Source organism: Ruditapes philippinarum, unplaced genomic scaffold (genome assembly GCF_026571515.1).
Source record: "Ruditapes philippinarum isolate M1 unplaced genomic scaffold, ASM2657151v2 ctg8818_1_1_1_1, whole genome shotgun sequence".
Classification (NCBI taxonomy): Eukaryota; Metazoa; Mollusca; class Bivalvia; order Venerida; family Veneridae; genus Ruditapes; species Ruditapes philippinarum.
In genome coordinates, this window is record NW_026854944.1 from 1 (window position 1) to 18,769 (window position 18,769).

At 31.2% G+C, this 18,769-nt stretch overlaps 1 protein-coding gene across 2 annotated transcripts; it reads left to right on the plus strand.

Moving 5' to 3' along the window:
* Positions 1-1,136: 1,136 nt before the first annotated feature.
* LOC132741551 (tuftelin-interacting protein 11-like) lies at positions 1,137-16,480 on the plus strand. Of its 2 annotated transcripts, none has more exons than XM_060729742.1 (17): positions 1,137-1,258; positions 4,728-4,855; positions 5,000-5,139; positions 5,833-5,969; positions 6,203-6,260; positions 6,568-6,783; positions 7,248-7,392; positions 9,374-9,542; positions 9,947-10,069; positions 10,465-10,612; positions 11,705-11,889; positions 12,849-13,045; positions 13,539-13,757; positions 14,610-14,816; positions 15,215-15,378; positions 15,647-15,709; positions 16,066-16,480. In XM_060729742.1, the coding sequence occupies exons 2-17, from the start codon at positions 4,750-4,752 to the stop codon at positions 16,246-16,248; spliced, it is 2,460 nt and encodes an 819-aa protein (XP_060585725.1). In that variant the 5' UTR covers positions 1,137-1,258; positions 4,728-4,749; the 3' UTR covers positions 16,249-16,480. The 2 variants fall into 2 exon arrangements, with proteins under 2 accessions (XP_060585725.1, XP_060585726.1); XM_060729743.1 differs by having other exon boundaries at positions 1,184-1,291.
* The last annotated feature ends 2,289 nt before the right edge of the window (positions 16,481-18,769 follow it).

An 18,769-nucleotide genomic window follows, 5' to 3' on the forward strand; every position in this document is an offset into this window, starting at 1 on the left:
CACATGATGTTTAGTTTTCCATGCCTTGAATTTGCAAAGAATTTGTGAATAACCATCTTTCACAGGACCAATTATGTAAGAAAGTTTTTCAATATCGTCTACAAAGCATCTTATCAGTTAAATGAACACTGACTAGCCTTTAAACAAATTCTGATGCAGGCAGTGTTATATACTATTACAATTGAGAAAAACGGGATCCCTACAGATCTCCCAAAACGGCAAAATTAAAATGTTGCAGGCTTGGTTTAATTGAGCCTGTTCATGGACGGTAGTGGTAATTGCAAGCTTCCGTCCACACGAAAATCCACGTTAAAGTACACAAGGAAGAATAAATTTCAAATAATAAGCAATGAAAATAAGACAAAGGATTAGAAGTACTTTCTTCCGGCAGAATATGCAGTTTTAAAGCAGCTTGTCACAAGTTGTGTTTATTTGTGTGTGTGTGTGTTTTTTTTGTTTGTTTGTTTTTTCTTAAATCAAACTTGGGTTGCGTTTATTGAACGCCGCCTTTCCTTGCTGATCTTGTTTATCATATTTTGAGAAATATATGTTTATACATAAAGACAAATGAGTTTTCACAATTAAGTTCAAACTTGAATACAAAATAAAAAAAAATGACCAAAAGATTCAGTGGGGATTCTGAAAAAAACTTGAATACAAACTTAACAATCAATGTTTTACTCATAAATGCAAATCTGTTCTCAGGCCATATGCTTTGAACTGCTTTATAATAAAACCGTATAATTATCCTGCTGGACATTGGTGAGCTGGATTATTTTAGAGTCACTTAGAATTAAAACCTGTTTTCAATTAAAAAATTGTGAATTTATGTTATATGTTAAATGCTGCTTAAGCCGGTATTAGGGGGCGTGGACGGTAGTTTGCACTTAACAGTACCGTCCATGAACAGGCTCAATCAAACCGAGCCTGCAACATTTCAATTTTGCCGTTTTGGACTTTCGTCAGTTATTCTGATTTTCTGTATTTTAGACAGTCCCAGTCTCTGATTATTCTCTGAGAGACTGGAAATCTATCTAACATAATTTCCTTTTAACAAACTGTTCTCCAACTATTAACGCCATCAAGACATCGATTCGTGGATTACCGAAGTTCCCAACTTTACATTGAAATATATATTTTCTCTTCAAAGAATTCTTTTGGTTCCATTGTAAGTGATTTGTAAGGGACGCTACTCTTGTAAAAGAGGCAATGAAAAAGAAATTTGATTAAAGAAACATTAGTTTAGAGACTTAAAATTGTAATTTGACTTCAAATTTTACTATTTTAAATTGTAAAGATTGTTTATTTATCGTTTATCTTTTATAATTACTAATTTAGGATATCATAGCACAGTTTTGCTTAAATTGTAATATGTTTTCGCGACAAAAACAAAAAGACGCGTTTAGATGTACGATATCCGTACGGCCGTCGGGTAATTCTAAACTATGATGGCTATGGATTTAAAACACATCTTTTTGACAAACTTTCTCGACTACTGAATGTTGGTCTCGTTACTGATAATATGCCGAGTGAATAAGGTCGGTACAAGTCAACCCGGCCCCAGGTCAACTCTGCCCCAAAATGTAACACTGAAAATTTCATTGATAGGTATAGAATTCTATTTATTTTTTAATTGATTTTTATTTGATTTCCTTTTAAATATACACGTGTAGTCTATAGCCGGGCAAGCCAAAACCCGGGCCCGCTTAGCGGTCACGGCCTTTGACTTCCCTGTATTAAATTATTATAACAGAGTAATGAATGGGTAATTAGGTTAAACAGGGCTCGAGCTAGTGGGCGATTCGGGCGAAATAGTCGCCGAATTCCGTCTGACTTCGCCGAAATCCTACATGAAAGCGAAGATGAAGTCGCCCGATTTTATTGATCCATAATTGAAAATTACCGACAAGAATAACATGTTGTGTGTGTTTGCTTTGTTTACCCTCGCCGCCGGAAAAAGGGACTGTCATGCATCTCAATCAACGCGAAATGTCATTAATCCATTTGTTTACCAACATGTCATAAAAAGTCTAATTAACATACGCTCGAGGAACAATTAGACTCCGCCCACGGCGAGATTACCGATACGTGCGAGAAACCAATCGTTATTCACGTTTTAATTGTGGCGACATTATTAAACCAATCATTAAATCGCTAACATACAACTACCCGTAACAATTATTTATGATGGACGGATCAAACGTCAATTAAACTTTCACTATCAAATGATTGTCAGAATTAAGAGGACTGCTCGACATATAACTGTAACGGTAATTTGAAATGAAAGTTTGATAACCTTTTTTGTCGACGAGTTAAATTTGATAAAATTGACGGTGTATTACACTGTATTTATTACAAATGAAGTTAAATTAAAGATCGTTTCCTGCGTTATCTACTTTCATTTACTTTACAACATAAGTGAATATGAATATAATGTCCGGCGCAAGCATTTATAATAGTAAATCAGAAGCGAATAACTGTTAATCCACCCATGATATGATCCATGATAGGAATCAACTATGGCTTTTTTATCTTCATTTAATGCAATGGTTGCATTACATGATACTTATTCTTATTACTTGTTTCAAACTACTTTTAAATTAAAATTGAATATTCTGTTGTAACACAAATCCAATTCATTTAATAATATATGTACAATGCAGGGCTCTCAATTGACACGGGGATCCGGGTTTTGACTCGTGAAAATCAGGAAATGCACAAATTTGACACGTGATAAAATCTGCACAAGAGTCAATTTGCCACGTGGGATTTTCAGCTATGCAATAATAATTACCTTAAATCTACTCCTTATTACTTATCAAATCCTACATATGTTCAAATCACACTCAAAAAAATGTCACCGTGTGTAATACACAGCATTGTTTATAGCCTGTGCACTGAAGCGTGACATCAGTGGATGCAATTTGACAGCGCTAAAAATAGCTCTACACAACTGATAAGAATTACATACTTGAGGTGTCAATTATTGATTGCTTTTAAGGTTTATGATACGTCTTTGATTTACTTGGAGTGCCTGTACATTTGTTATTTCCATTAAATATTCCTAGTGCATTTTGGTATTTAAAATTAATATGATATATAGCACACCAGTAAAGATATTTTTTTATATTTTAAACTTTTAATCAGAAAAGCTGCTGCTTAATTTATTCTTTCACAGTAAGATGCAATTCATTTTTTTGTTGTTTTTTTTTGTTTTTTGTTTTTTGGGGGGGGGGGGGGGGGAATATACATTATAACTAAGCATTTTTTCAATGTTAAATATTATCAATTTCGACTTGAGAATCTACACAAAATGACCTCCAATACAGTATTTTTTGTAACAGAAAAATGATTCATGTAGTCAATTGACACTAGAAAAAAATTATTTGACTCATGAAAATTTTGGCCAAAGAGTCTTTGACTCATGAAATTCTGACCCTACTGAGAGCCCTGTACAATGAGTCAACATAATTGCGATAACATACAACAAACATCGATAAATGAATCTCCTCACTTCTACCTAAAGTCTCCCCACTTCTCCCTAAAGCAGCTGGAGGGAGAAGTGACTTCTCCCTAAATTTTGAACCTAGCTTGAGCCCTGTTAAAATATCATTCATTTTTCTGTTTTAAACAGTGTTAAAAGTGTCATTCGATATTTCATGCACCGGTTCCATTTTCACTTGTAACACTTGATGATCATAATTAATCTGAAAAGTTTCAATTGTTTGTTTTTGGAATACCCTGCCTATTCATACCTCTCGAATACAAGTAGACAGGTAGGCTTACCGACACTTCACCCCCCAGACACTTTACCCTAGGCCCATTTTTGCAGACACTTCACCCCTCAGACAGTCCACCCCTCATTTTTGGATGAGGGGTGAAGTGTCTTACTGATTTGGGGGGGGGGGGGGTGAAGTGTCTTAAGGGGTGAAGTGTCTTCAAAATTTGAGGGGTGAAGTGTCTGGAGGGTGAAGTGTCTTGCTACCGACAGGTAGAGGGAAGTTTATATTTTGTATTAAAGAAAGATTTTGATACAAAAATGTGTTTTTAGCTTGATTTAGTGGTTAATAATATGAAAAAGGCAAAGCATCAAAGCGTGCTCAATTTCCTTTTACCGTAAGATAGTTTAAAACAATCGTTCATTTTTATTTTATATTTTCCGTTTTAAAATTCTCATTCGTTTATACCCTGCTTCCGTTTATTTTGGTTCCTCCTTTCTATTATGGTTCCTTTATAAGTGCGAAGGACACCAGTCTACGCTTCTGTTTTCAATCAGAGTACAGCGTCTTTTATTGTTATCTTGTAATTCGAAAAGTTGCAATGTGTCCAATTCGGTACTTCAGACGAAAGTTTTCAAAACCATCACTTAGCAGGTACTCGCGTTACCGTAAAGCTCGTCAAGCTCGCTGTCGAGTTGCAAATGTCAATAAATACGCTACAATTTATCGCCAAATCAACAAAAAGTATTCAATTTGCAGAAAAAAGCAAATACTTCTCTAAAACCATAAGCTTCACAAAATTTGTTTAGTTTGGAAAAATTGATTATGATGGAGTAAGTTGAAACATTACCTCGGATGAACTTTTTACTTTCATGTTTTGAGGGGCTATTTCCAGTAATCACTGTACAACAGTTTACATCATGATTGAAATATTTTCACACCTATGATTAAACAGTTTTACTGATGTTAAAGTTTTAGTTAAACACATTCTGTTTTATATATTTACAGTACACATCTGTAAACAGTAAATATGTCATCACCAGAGGTTGAAAAGTTTGAGATTACAGATGATGATGTGTACAGTTCATTCAATATACGCCAAGGACGCAGACAGACCAAGAATCAAGCCACTTATGGTAATATTCATTTTGTTATTAACTTGACAATAATTACATGATTTTTAAACAATAATATAAGTAACACACAACTTCTTGAATTACCTCCTAAAATTGGAACGCTGTTGAGAAAGATTTTTATAACATTAAAGTGAACTATTACAGGAATGTGGGCAGATAATGACAGTGATGATGAGAGGCCAGGGTTTGGTGGAGGAAAGAAAAAATCTGATTTTACTGCCCCTATAGGATTTGTTAGTGGAGGAATCAAACAGGGAGATAAAACTTTCAAACAAGGAGAGGAGGTAAATTATGATAATAGTTACATGCTAGCTTAATTTTTGACTTTACAGATATTTCACAAATTTAAGATTTGCTGACAGTTTGATCTGATATCATTATTTCTGTAATTCAAAACAAAAGAGATTTAAAACATTATTAAGGTTTGATAGGTATTTGAACTTTTGTATTTTTTTCCAGTAGGTATGTGATTGAATAAAAGAAAATTTAGGTTTTAAAAGGATTTGAAAATTATTAATAACATAATTCTACTGCCATTTATAATGATATGGTAAATTTATACATTTCTACAAGAAAATAATGCTTAATGAAAACATTATTGGTAGTTTTTGTGACAGTGTGCAAGGAAAATAAACTCTTGTAATTGTTTATGGGTCTGAAAAGTAACTCATCAGTTACCAGTGTAAAATTCTTGCATTCAAACACAAGACCTTTCTTCACTCTGATTTAATTAAAAAGTGTGATTTTTTTTTTGTCTGAGAAAGCGTTTATCATATACCAGATAGGTACTAAAGCTCCCCTATGCATTTAAAGCTGTAAAGTTTTCAAAAGACCTCATCTCTTTGCCTAATGTCATAAATATGACTGGAGTTTATAGAAATTAAAAGAATAACATTATAATTGTATTATTAATTTATTGTTGATGTAAAAAGTATAGTTATATTACAGGAAGTGGTTATATGATGTTTATATTACAGGAGGAGGAAGATGATGATACACATGATGCTGACTTTGATATTGGAGATATTGCCAGACTTAGTTATAAAGGAAAGAAGAAGACCAAAGACCAGGGTGGTTACAGGCGTGGTGTGACCAGCACAGCTTACAATGACAAGTAAGTTTAATCTAAGCAGAAAATTGTTTTGCAACTGATAAATTTTGTTGCTTTTTAAAAAATTGATCAACAACACCAATGCTTTATAGAATAACATGAATAATATACCAGCATGTGAAAAATAACTTTTAACTGATGTGGTTAAACTGACTTGAAAGTCTTAATGTATTTATTCATTTATTTAGAAATGTTGCAAAAATATAAGGAACATGTATGTTTTATTTATTTTACAGAGATATAGGTAACTGGGAGAAGCATACCAAAGGGCTTGGAATGAAACTCATGCAAAAGGTAAAGTTTCTTTACTCTAACCTTAACCATGCTAAATATTTAACATTGAATTGTTTCTCTTTCAATCTGGGCAAACCAATTCATTATTCTAAGGGAAAACTTTGAAATAAGTTGTAATGAATAGCAAACATTGCAGATCATCATCAGGCAGTATGGATGTGATGACTAGTATTGATTAGCACTGGTCACATAGAACATTAAGTTGACCACAGTAGGGTAGTAAATTTCCAGCAGTTTAAGGTTTTAACAAAAAAAATTACAAAATTTCAGTGTATGCGTATACAGTTTATTTATTTGTCAATTTTAGATGGGTTTTGAGGTAGGGAAAGGATTGGGTAAGAACAAACAAGGTATAACCACACCAGTGGAGGCAGTAAAGCGTAAAGGTCAGAAGGCAGGTATAGCATTTCATGGCTCAGAGAGGTCAGATAGGTCACTGGTAGATTTTCCTGTACAAGACCAGGATGCCCAGGAGGAGAAGGAATTTAAAGAACAATTATCACAGTGGAGAAAAGAACCTGAGGTAATTATTTCTGATTTTTTTAAGTTTTTGTAAATTCAAATAAATAGTTGTTATATAATTATAGTCAGTACAAGTTGCCTTTGTGTGCTGTTAATCTTAAGACTATTACGCTTTTGTTTACACTAAGGCATGTTATAATGCTGTTTTTTTGTGTTCTTTTTTAGGAACATATAATACTGTTGTTCTCCCTTTATTCTCTTTTTGATAACAAATTTTAATTTGATAAAACTGTCCAGGTAACTTATAGAGGTTCTAAGGCTCTTCCTATGTACCCTAGAATGTTTGCAATGTTTGAGATTCGGACTTTGGATTTTTATCAATCAGTAAAGCTAATATGTTGCCATTCAACATTTCAAAATTATATTTGAATGATTTTAAATTTATTTTAACAGTAGTAGATTTGAGATTTGTTGTCTGTGTACATTAGCAGGAATTATTGAACTAATATATGATTAATGTGTCAGGGTAAAAGGAAAAAGGTGAAGTATGTATACAAGACAGCCCAGGAAGCCATTGATACTGGTACTGGTAAAAAGAAAGGACTCAAAAGTGAGATGTCAAATGTCAAGGTCATTGATATGACAGGCAAGGAGAAGAAAGTTCTCACAGGTGAGAAATAATAATTTATCTACTGTAAAATCATTATTATTTGTGGGGCACGAATTTTCGTGGTTTTCGTGGGTAGGTCAATCCACGAATTTAAGATCCCACAAACTTTTATCCCAGCAATTAATTCTAATCATGTCTCTGTTCTATGCATGCGTCGCCGCTTTTCCGTCGATTATTGTGTTATGTTGGTATACAGATAACCAGGTTAGTGACAGGTTAAATCTATAAATAATTAAGGTTTGCAATATTTAAGAAAATTGAAAGCAAAGTCGACTATATGTCCTGAATTTCAGTCGTATATACACATCACTGAGACTGCTTAATTGTAGGCTACTTGATTGTGTTATCCAGAATACTTGACATAATCAAGTAAAAATGGGAAACCAGTGCACTAATTAGCGCTAATATAAATTGTCAGTTTGCTCTCATTAATTGTTAATAGAATTAAAGAAATCTTTGATATTAATGTCGTAAGTAAAGTACACAAAAAAGATAAGCAATCACTAAAACGAATGAATTGTACATCCTTTTGTCGTCTTTAAATGATCCAGTTTAAATTTTAATCTGTAATTGTGTGCGACTGCTATTACGTAAACATCAAAGACGCTGCGGACTTCTTAATATATCCAGACAATCTCGTATTATTCACTCATATTTCAGTTTTTTTTTTTTTTTTTTTTTTTTTTTTTCAGTTTTTTAATTAATTTATATGCATGTAAATTTGTAAATTTACACAGTCGATGTGATGTTGCGTGTAGTTACTGTCAAATATAGTAAGACCGATTCAAGGTGTAAACTTTTAAACTCGCTGGTTAAAACGTGTCAGGGGTCGTATAAATTATGCAATGTTTACATCGGCGAATCACAGGGGCAGTGTGTACAATGGAGCTGCATATCATGTCATCTAGATGTGTTAATTGCAGTCAATTATCGGCAGTAACTGCTATCTTTATGTTATGCCTAGAGGCAAGGATTAGATTATTGACAAGCGCTGTGTGATATCACGCGGTAAGTAAAAATGCGCGACGGTTAATTTTAAGATTACTTTTCATTAGGTTTTTTTTTTTTTTTTTTTACAAGAAAATGAAAATCCACGAATTTAAGAACCCACGAAAATGCCCGTTTTGATAAAACCACGAAATTTCATGCCCACGAATATAAGTGAATTCACAGTATATTTCATTTGTATAAAATAAAGGTAGCATTCTATAATGGTGGTTAAAACTTTTTCATTCAGATAATGAACTATTGAAATTACAACTTATTATAGTATGTGTGGCATTCCTCAATGTTCTATGAAGCATTGTAAATGTTTTCATAGTAAAACAGTGTCACATTATAGTTCATGAGGTATTTTCTCCATATCATTTACCATTAGCATATTTACAACAGATTCTATTTGATGAGAACACAAGATGTGGAGCCTTTAAATAGGAATAGTTGCTAACCAAGTTTCTTATGGATTTTGCAGCTGTGTATGAGTCAAATAGAATACATTTTGTTCTAAGTAAAGTGTAATGACATGTGATTTCACACCAACATTTAAAAAAAAAATTATTGTAAAAATGAAGCTGGACAGAGGACATTATGAAATTGATAAAAAAAATTTGGACTCCAAAAATGAAAACTAGGCTAGATTCTGTACAATATGGATTTGTACAATATGGATTTGGTATGGGCTTTTTGGACTCAGAACATGAAAATGAGGCTAAAATGATAAAGTTGGATCAAAAAAGTTATTTATATTTGAAGATGGTATGTGGAAAATGTAACAGTTCATTTGGTTATGTTTTATAAGGTATGAGATAATATATCATAACAGGATACCATGTTACAAGATTATATATTATTATAACAGGATATCATGTTACAAGATTCTGTATTATATTATTTTAACAGGATACCACATTACAAGATTATATATTTTATCATTTTAAAAGGATACCATGTTAAAGGTTTTTATATTATATTATTTTAACAGGATACCATACAATAGCAAATCGTCATGACCGACCAGATGAGGATGATGATGTGGTACCAGTGGTACAGGAGAGATCATCAGCTACTGTATTCAGCATGCCAGAACTTACACATAATCTTACCTTACTTGTTGATATGTCAGAGGAAGATATTGTACAAAATGATAGAAAGTTAGTCTTATCTTGTCTCATTATAAGATTTCATGATCAATGTAATAAAAATGTGATTTGTTTGAAATATACATACATAGTTTTATAAGTCTTATTTTAATTGTTTATTGTATTTCACTCTTAAAAACCTTTTTCATGATGAGAATTATCCAACAAGCTCATGGTAGAAGTTAGCTGGTTCATTCTAGGAGGCTTCTTGAACCTGAAGTAAAAACCTAAATGACAACTTGAAGTCTCCCTCCACCAGTAAACATAAGACCATACATTTTAAGTTTATTGTCAAAATCAGCAAAAGTAATTGCCTTTTTTTTGGGGGGCATTTACAAATCATACTTGTAAAGTACGGCTACAAATAAATGTCAGTATGATATTAAAACTACAACAAGAATATATATATGTTACAGGTTAAAACATGATAAAGATCACATTGTAAACATGAAGTATGAGAAGGAGAGACTGGATACTGTATTAGAACAGGAAGAGAAACAGATAGAGAGACTTGCCAAAGTTCTCGAGATCATTGGAACGTAAGTTATGATACAACCTTAACCTGAGATATCTTACTTTATATATTTGATAAAATTGTTTCCATGGTGATGACAATGTATAGATTCCTGACCTGTCTAATTCTAATTATCAGATTAGTGGATACAATGTACAAAGAGCACATGACTTGTCTATGTTTGTGATTAAAACTATTGTTATTCAAATAAAAGGTCAATGTAGGGATCTATCAAAGAATTCTTAATGAATACAAAATAAAAATTGAACATGTTTCTTGTATTTAGTCATTATTATTACTTGAATGAATAATAATAAACAAAAAGTTTTGTGTTCTTGACACATTCATTTTTATGGCTAGAGAAGTCATCAGTTTATATACAGTGAAAATATTGTGATATTGATATGATGGATATTGCAGGTGTAATGAGAGGACAAATCCTGGTTGTTCAAACCCTGTCACCCTGGATGAATGTTTGGCTATATTTAAGATACTACAGAATGAGTTTTACACAGAATATAAGATGTATGAGTTGGAGACACTGGCTATAGCTCTAGTGTTCCCTATTGTAAGTTGATTATATTCTCATACTCTTTTATCACATGACCTCATTTGTTTCCCAATATAATTTAACCATTACATATTTCTTTATTTAATTTATTTCACATGTGTAATTAAACATTGGTGTACAAAAGAGCACGTAAAATATCAAAACAAAATTATTTTTGATGTATAGTAATTTTGGTGCGGTTAGCCATGTGATTGAAATAATCTCAAAGTTTTTGAGAGGCTTGTTATGTAATAATTATATATATCATGTAATAACACGCGAGATCCTATATATCATGTAATAACACATGTGAGATCCTATATATCATATAATAACACATGTGAGAGCCTATATATCATGTAATAACACATGTGAGATCCTATATATCATGTAATAACACGCGAGATCCTATATATCATGTAATAACACATGTGAGATCCTATATATCATATAATAACACATGTGAGATCCTATATATCATGTTATAACACATGTGAGAGCCTATATATCATGTAATAACACATGTGAGATCCTATATATCATGTAATAACATATGTGAGATCCTATATATCATGTAATAACACATGTGAGAGCCTATATATCATGTAATAACACATGTGAGAGCCTATATATCATGTAATAACACATGTGAGATCCTATATATCATGTAAGAACACATGTGAGATCCTGTATATCTTGTAATATTCTCATATGAGATCCTATATAGCTGTATTAACTTTTTAAAGTAAATTATATATTTGTCGTAAAATATGATAAAATAAATTTATCAATCCATGTTTTCCTTTATTATTAAGTTTCTTCAATTGACAACTGTCTTAAGAAAATTTATGAATTAGATATGCAATGCTCATATAAATTTACTTTTATCATTATAAGATGCAGATTATTTTATACTTACATGCAGTTTCAAAATCATTCCATGCAAATAATTTTTCTTGAACATTTTAAACATGAAGTGTTGGAATTTTATTTTATTCTTTATATCACATGACTTTAAAGATACAGTTATGTTTGGTTTGTTGTGTATGACAAGTAAAATACACATACTACTTTTTCATTGTAATGTGTATTTGAATTATATATTTATAGATGAGGGAACACTTTAAGAATTGGAACCCGTTGGTTGACAAGCAGTATGGACTATCAGTGATTAAAGAATGGCAGTATATATTGGGAGATCCTAATCATGTATATATCAAGGACCAGAATAATATGGATGTTTATCAGAGGTTGATCTGGGATATTTGGCTACCTAATGTCAGAACTGCTATTCTGTAAGTTATAATTTTCACTGCATTATTTAGCCTGTATGTTAAGGCAAAATAGGAAGTGAAGCTCTGTAAAGGAATGGTTAATGTTGCTGCTTTTAAAACTCATACCCTTACCACTGTGGGTTGAATCAAATCAGAGACTTTAGATTGTTTGATATTTGGATGCTTTCCATGTAGTTCATGGAAGGTCAATAATTCTGATATAAAAGAATGGAGGATCTTCCTCCAGCAATAAAGCTGGAAAGTCAAATGAAAAAAAAAGAGAGAGAAAAAAAAATAAAAGAATAAGAATGAATTTGTATCTTAAACATACTCCACTGAGATCCATATGCCAAAAAATAACAAACATTTAAAATTCTTAAAAGGTCAACCTAGACACATAAAACAGAAAAAAAAGCAAAATATGATAAAAAAAAAATACTTGGAATCAAATCTCAAATTAACCTTTTGTGTAATTCTTGGTCTGATACAAGTTCAAAGCAATATAATGTTTTTCATTGTTGGTCATTTTGCACAATAAAAATGATAATTCTGAAAAAAACAAACAAAAAAAACACAGAAGATCTATAAAGTAGCTTTAAAAAGATGATATAAAGTATAATTAAGTTGAATTATAGAATAAGTATATGACAAAGATGTTGTTGTAGAATGTATTTCCTCAAAATGGGGTAACGTCTACTTTGTTTGTACTGAAATTTAAAAGTTCTTGCTATATTTTTAAAATATTATGTTAGAATTTGGAAATACATGGCTATCAATCATTAGAAGTTTTGCATGGAATATTTAAACCCTATTTTTCAAGTTATTTAGAGGAATAATTCAGAGTTATGGTTCACACTATTTAGTATTAAAAATTAAACTGTTTCATATTTTAAGCTGTATTTTATTGAACATATATTTGTATTTGATGGACAAATTTCTGTTCATGTTACAAGCAATAGTATTTGTGTTTTATATAACAGGAAGTGGAATTGTCGACAGTGTGATGGTGTAATAGAGTTGCTAGAAACATGGATGCCTGTGTTACCTACGTGGGTGATGGAGAATATACTAGACCAGCTGGTGTTACCACGATTAATGCAGGAAGTAGAGAACTGGAATCCCCTCACTGACACCATGCCAATACATGCCTGGTTACATCCATGGTTACCTCTCATGAGTACGTCTGGGAGAAAATTGTCTCTTTGACTCATTTCTTTAGAAATACATACCAGATAGATCCCTACTCTGATATTTTATTTGAATAACAATAGATTTAACCACAAACATCAACATGTGCTCTTTTGTTAACAAAAAAGTTGTGGTGAAATTAGAAATGTATCTGATAATTAGAATTAGAGAGGAGGTAAAGGATCTGTGGGTTACAGCATATCACGATAATGATAATAAAAGATAGATAATTACTTCTTAAAATTTTGAATTTCTAAGAATTGATATTTTGAAAGAAAGTTATGTATTATTTTCTAAGAAATGTTGAAAATATCAATACATAATACTTGCATTTCTTTTAATAAAAATATAAAAAGTAATGCCTTCAGTAGGAATAGGTGTAAAGATCAATATGCATTTCAAAGAAATTTCAAGTATAATGTTGAAGTAATTTTCCTAAATTATTATTATATAAATTACATGTACTGTACACTATATTACAGGAGATAAGTTAGAGCCCCTGTATGCACCTATCAGACACAAGCTTGGTAATGCTTTAACTAACTGGCATCCTTCAGACAGTTCAGCGAAGGTTATATTGAAGCCCTGGCATGGTGTGTTCAGAGATGGTCATATGGAAGTATTTCTAAGGAAAAACATCTTACCTAAACTAGAGATGTGTCTACAGGAATTCCCAATAAACCCTCATCAACAAACTCTAGGTAAATGTTTAAAAGAAGCATATATATTGTATAAAAAAAACAAAAACCAATGAAAAATATATCTTCTCTATAGTCTCTCAGATACTTTCAGAGAAATCCTTGAAATAAATGTTTGGTTAACATTTAGTTACCAAAAATAAAGAGAAGAAGAACATGATTCAAACCAATTAGATTCTCTTTTACTAAAAGTTAGCAGGGCTAAAATCAAATATGAAATAATTAGGGTCTGTCAATGTGTAGCAAGGTCCATGAATGAATAAAATATGATTGAATATTGAGACAAATTGATGAGATGGAGCAAAGTGAAAGATGAATACAAGTAATCCAACAAAAACAAGACGTTCCTGTGATGCTTGATTGATATGACTCTGTAAGATAAAAGTATATTCCTTGTACCTCAAAACTTAAATCTTTGATATATTGTTTTATTATATACTTACAAATGAAATATTGAGAAATATTGATGAAATAAAATGCGTATTTTCATTTTCCGTATTTTCACTGTAAAAATTTATTTTTCACTGCAGTGAAACATATTTTCCGTATTTTCACTGGTGTCTTGCGGGACTACTTTCTTTTAAATTCTGCCAGTACACAAAATTTAAGGGAAAGTCTTTCAAATTTTATCACAAAAAAAAAAGAAATATGTATATAATAAACAGAAAATTGAAGTTTTTTCTATAAATACATGATTTATTTTCATCTTGTGGCATGAAAATTTTCATATTTCACTCGTGGCTACTGCCACTCATGAAATATTTATTTTCATACCACTCGATGAAAATAAATCATGTATTTATAGAAAAAACTTGAATATCCTCTATATATTGAAATGTGTACCTGTATTTTCAGAACCATTACACTGGGTGTTATCGTGGACAGAGTTGATATCACTACGCTACATGGTTCCCATGTTTGAGAAATGTTTCTTCTCTCGCTGGTTACAAGTTCTCTGTACGTGGCTTGGCAATATGCCAAATTATGATGAGGTAACCAAGTGGTATCTAGGCTGGAAATCTGTGTTCACAGAGCAATATCTTACGCATCCAGTTATAAAAGGTTAGTGAAATATTTTTATTTAAAAATTCTATTAATTAGCCAAGCAAGTGCTAATTGTCAGTGACTATTGAATAATTTGCCACTCACCTCTATGAGTTTGAGTCTTCCAAGTAAATTTAAATATCATTTGTCTGTGATTCTTTAGAGATGTAAACTTATTCCAGAAAAAAAATCACAGACAAACATCTAACTATTATGGCTAATAATTTTTGTTACACTCAAAATCCAGACCCAAAAGAGATATTTTAAGGAAGTTTAGAAATTTAAATGGTAAATGATGCAAACTATCATTTCAGGTAGATCTATTAATAAACTACATTCTTTTGAACTTTTATATTTTATTTCCTAGTATTATCAAAGTAGATTTTAATTGTAGTAATAAATTTTGTTCCTTACAGAGATGTTTACAAAGGCACTGGATATGATGAATCGTGCAGTGTCTGGTCATTTCCAGCCAGGTGTAAAGGAGAATATGGCGTACTTCACCCACACTGAACGTAGGAATATAGGAGATCCTAATACATCAAGATCTAATTCACCGTCTGTTGGTGGACCACAAGAGGTATATATTAAACTATGACAGTCTTAATTGATAACATTAACTAATTTAGCTGATTAATGTTAATTATAATATCTTATTATTTTATTGTTAATATCTTCAAAGACATGAATGCGTAAAAAAATTTAATCAAGTGGTTGCATTTTAAACTAGATTACATATTACCTACAAATTATACAAACAATTTCATTTACAAAATTTCAACCGTACTGACAATTAGGTTACTTGTCTTGGTTGCTTATACTTATATTTCATGTTTGTTTATTTTCAGCCAAGTCTAAAAAGTACATCATCAACTTATCCTGGCAGTTTCAGAGAGCTTGTGGAGAGAAAGGTATTGTTTACTCATCATGTAGTAAAATAAAACAATTCTTGAAATTTATTTGTATTAATAGAATAATGTCTGTGTTTGTAGTTATACAGTATTATGTAAGTAAAAAAGTAATACATGTATTCCATTTACAGTCTGTATGTCTTATCGGCTCCAAAAACTAAATAATCAAGTTGATTATAGTGTATTTTAGAATCATTTCATAAAGAAGGCTGTTAGATAGTAGCCTTTAACTCTATTTATGTAAAGTATCAAACAAGTACATGTATAACTATGGGCAGAAAAATTTAATATTTAATCATGGCATGTATTTCAGTAATAATATGATAATAACTAAATGATATCAATTTTATTTTCAGGCTGAAGAAAACAATCTGGTGTTTTTACCTATACCAGGAAAGACTCATGAAGCCAAACAGATTTACCGTTGTGGGAAAGTCACCATGTATTTTGATAGGAACGTTATTTTTATGCTTGATGACAACAATATGTTTATACCAGTTGCTTTACCTAAGTTGTTAGAAGCTGCAAAACATAAATAATTTATATACAACACGGAGATTGACAGTGTGCTAGCAATTCTTGTAGAATTTTTGAAATATTGAGAAAAATGATACAAGTGGAACAAACAATACAGGATAAGTTTTAAGGTTTATTTAATGGTGATAACCAACATTTTGACCCTCACAAGTCGTCATCAGGGTTATATTCATTTGTAAAATAAAACATTGTTTGAAATGATTTGATTATGAATAAAATCACAATATATTAGAATCTACCTGTTGTTTTGTAATTGGACAGATAAGTGTAAATTTTTGCTACATTTGATAGTTTTAACTAGACCTGTGCCACTAAAAGATCTTATCAATATAGAAGGATTATGTTTTGAAATCACAAACTTGTAGTAAAGAGCCTTCATAATGCAGGACAGATTGTTCATCACTGAATGTTCTTATTCTAGATTTCTGTATTAAATAGTTACATGGTAGATATGTTTAACTGTCGTACCAGTATTGACTGGAATAAATGTACCATATTACTTGTATCACTGGTACATGAAGAGGCAGACTTTTACTAATGGATAGGAGTAGCCTCTGTTGCTGGCTTGTCAAGGTCACTTAGAAGGATCTTTTTACTTTTATTGTATGACAAACATGAAGAAGCTAATTTAGTTAACTTGCACTACTCTGGTTTCTGTTTATGCATAAGTTGATTATCAAGGAGCATCTTAAGTATATCAACAAATGTTGTCATATGCCTTTAAAGCAATATGCCTCCAGATTCATGCTAATTTTCATGAACATTTTGAAAGTTTATTGAAAAGTAAAATATTGTCAAGTTAATAAAAAATCTTATTTATACAAAGAATAAGATTTAAGTTATTTAAAGTGAAACAGATCTTAACAGGTGCAACTGGCTGACCTCTATTATATAAAATAATAGAAAATCTGTTCTATAAAGAACAAACGTTAAGTTGACTTAGATAAATACAGTATTCAAAATGTTCTATGAAGATTTACTACTGAAATTAACTTTATAATGCAAAGTTTGAAAATGATTTCTGCCTTAGAAAAGGAATGTGAATTGCCCATGCATTAAATGATATGAAATCACTCACATCCAATCACATTCTCACTTTACAAATATACAAGATATTTATTGGACATCACTTAACAACACAGGACATAACAAGAGACAGTTCACCGAGCATAGTAACTCACCACAAGAACAAGACATTACCCATAATTCAATAATGATGAATGAAAATGATGTGATTATGCATGAATGAATGAGAATGTACAGTTAGTTATTCACTACAGTGATTACAACTGTGTTTGTAAATATAGGATAAGTATACAGATAGGCAGTAAATTGACCTTATCTACATCAACTTCTTAACCAACTTGTAGGCCTGGGAGTACATGGCCTAATAGTAGCTACGCCACTGTAAGTGCTGTTTGCAAAGTGTAAATTATTTTCTAAGTTTGCTTCACAATATATTACTTTTAGATGAAATTTTCATGAAATAAGCAGAAATCAGGAGGCATGCTGCTTTAAAATATAACCCATAAACCTACAAATTTCCTAAATTGATTTGTCCATCTTTTTTTTTGTACCTGTCCATTATTAATTAAGTAGATATTAGTAGAAAACTAGAAGTTGGTCAGTAATCTGTAGAAAGCATGGTCAGACTACATGGATGTACTGGCTAGCCTGGCTCATTCTATACTGAAGGTTAAATTATAGAATGTTTTTTTTTTGTTTTGCTGTAACTGGCTATGACTTTGCTATTAATGAATGTGTTGACTTCATAGTATAACAGAATATTCTTTAGCATAACATGTATATCAAACTTAAATTGACCTTGGCTCTTTTATGACCTTGGCCTTGAAGGTTAAATTATTGAATTTTCACTGGTTTTTACTATATTTAACCTGGTGATTAATGAATTAATGGATTATTTTCATACTTCAACAAAACAGCATTTTGGACAAGACCTTCTTAAAGGTTGAACTGACCTTGACCTTTAATTGACCTTGACCATCAAGGTAAAATTTGAATTTTGGTTAAATTGTCATAATTTTGTTATTTATGTACTGATTTGATTCAAACTTGTACAAAACAAGACTTGCCACCTAACGAACATATTGAATATCTTACATGTGATCTTTACCTTAAATTGACCTTAACTGTCAAGGTCAAATTAATGAAATTCTCTTGGTTTGTTTTGTAACTGGCTATAACTTTGTAATTTATAAATGGATTAACTTCATATTTAGAAAACATCATTTTTGCCAGGACCTTCATGTATATCAGACTCAAATTGACATTAACTCATATGTATGACCTTGACCTTGAAGGTCAAATTACTTAATTTTCACTGATTATTACTATAATTAGCTGTAATTTGGTAATTAATCAATTGATTATTTTTATTTTTGGACAAAACAACCTTTTTGAAGTTACCTTGAGCTTTAAAATGACCTTGACCATCAAGGTCAAAGTAGATCTATTGAATTTTGGTTAAGTAGTCATAATTTTGTTATTTATGTACGGATTTGA

Coding starts and splice junctions, on each gene's coding strand:
- LOC132741551 (XM_060729742.1), top strand. CDS start 4,750: ATGTCATCACCAGAGGTTGAAAAGTTTGAGATTACAGATGATGATGTG. Junction 10,070..10,464: donor GTTCTCGAGATCATTGGAAC/GTAAGTTATGAT, acceptor TGGATATTGCAG/GTGTAATGAGAGGACAAATC. Junction 15,710..16,065: donor GAGAGCTTGTGGAGAGAAAG/GTATTGTTTACT, acceptor TTTTATTTTCAG/GCTGAAGAAAACAATCTGGT.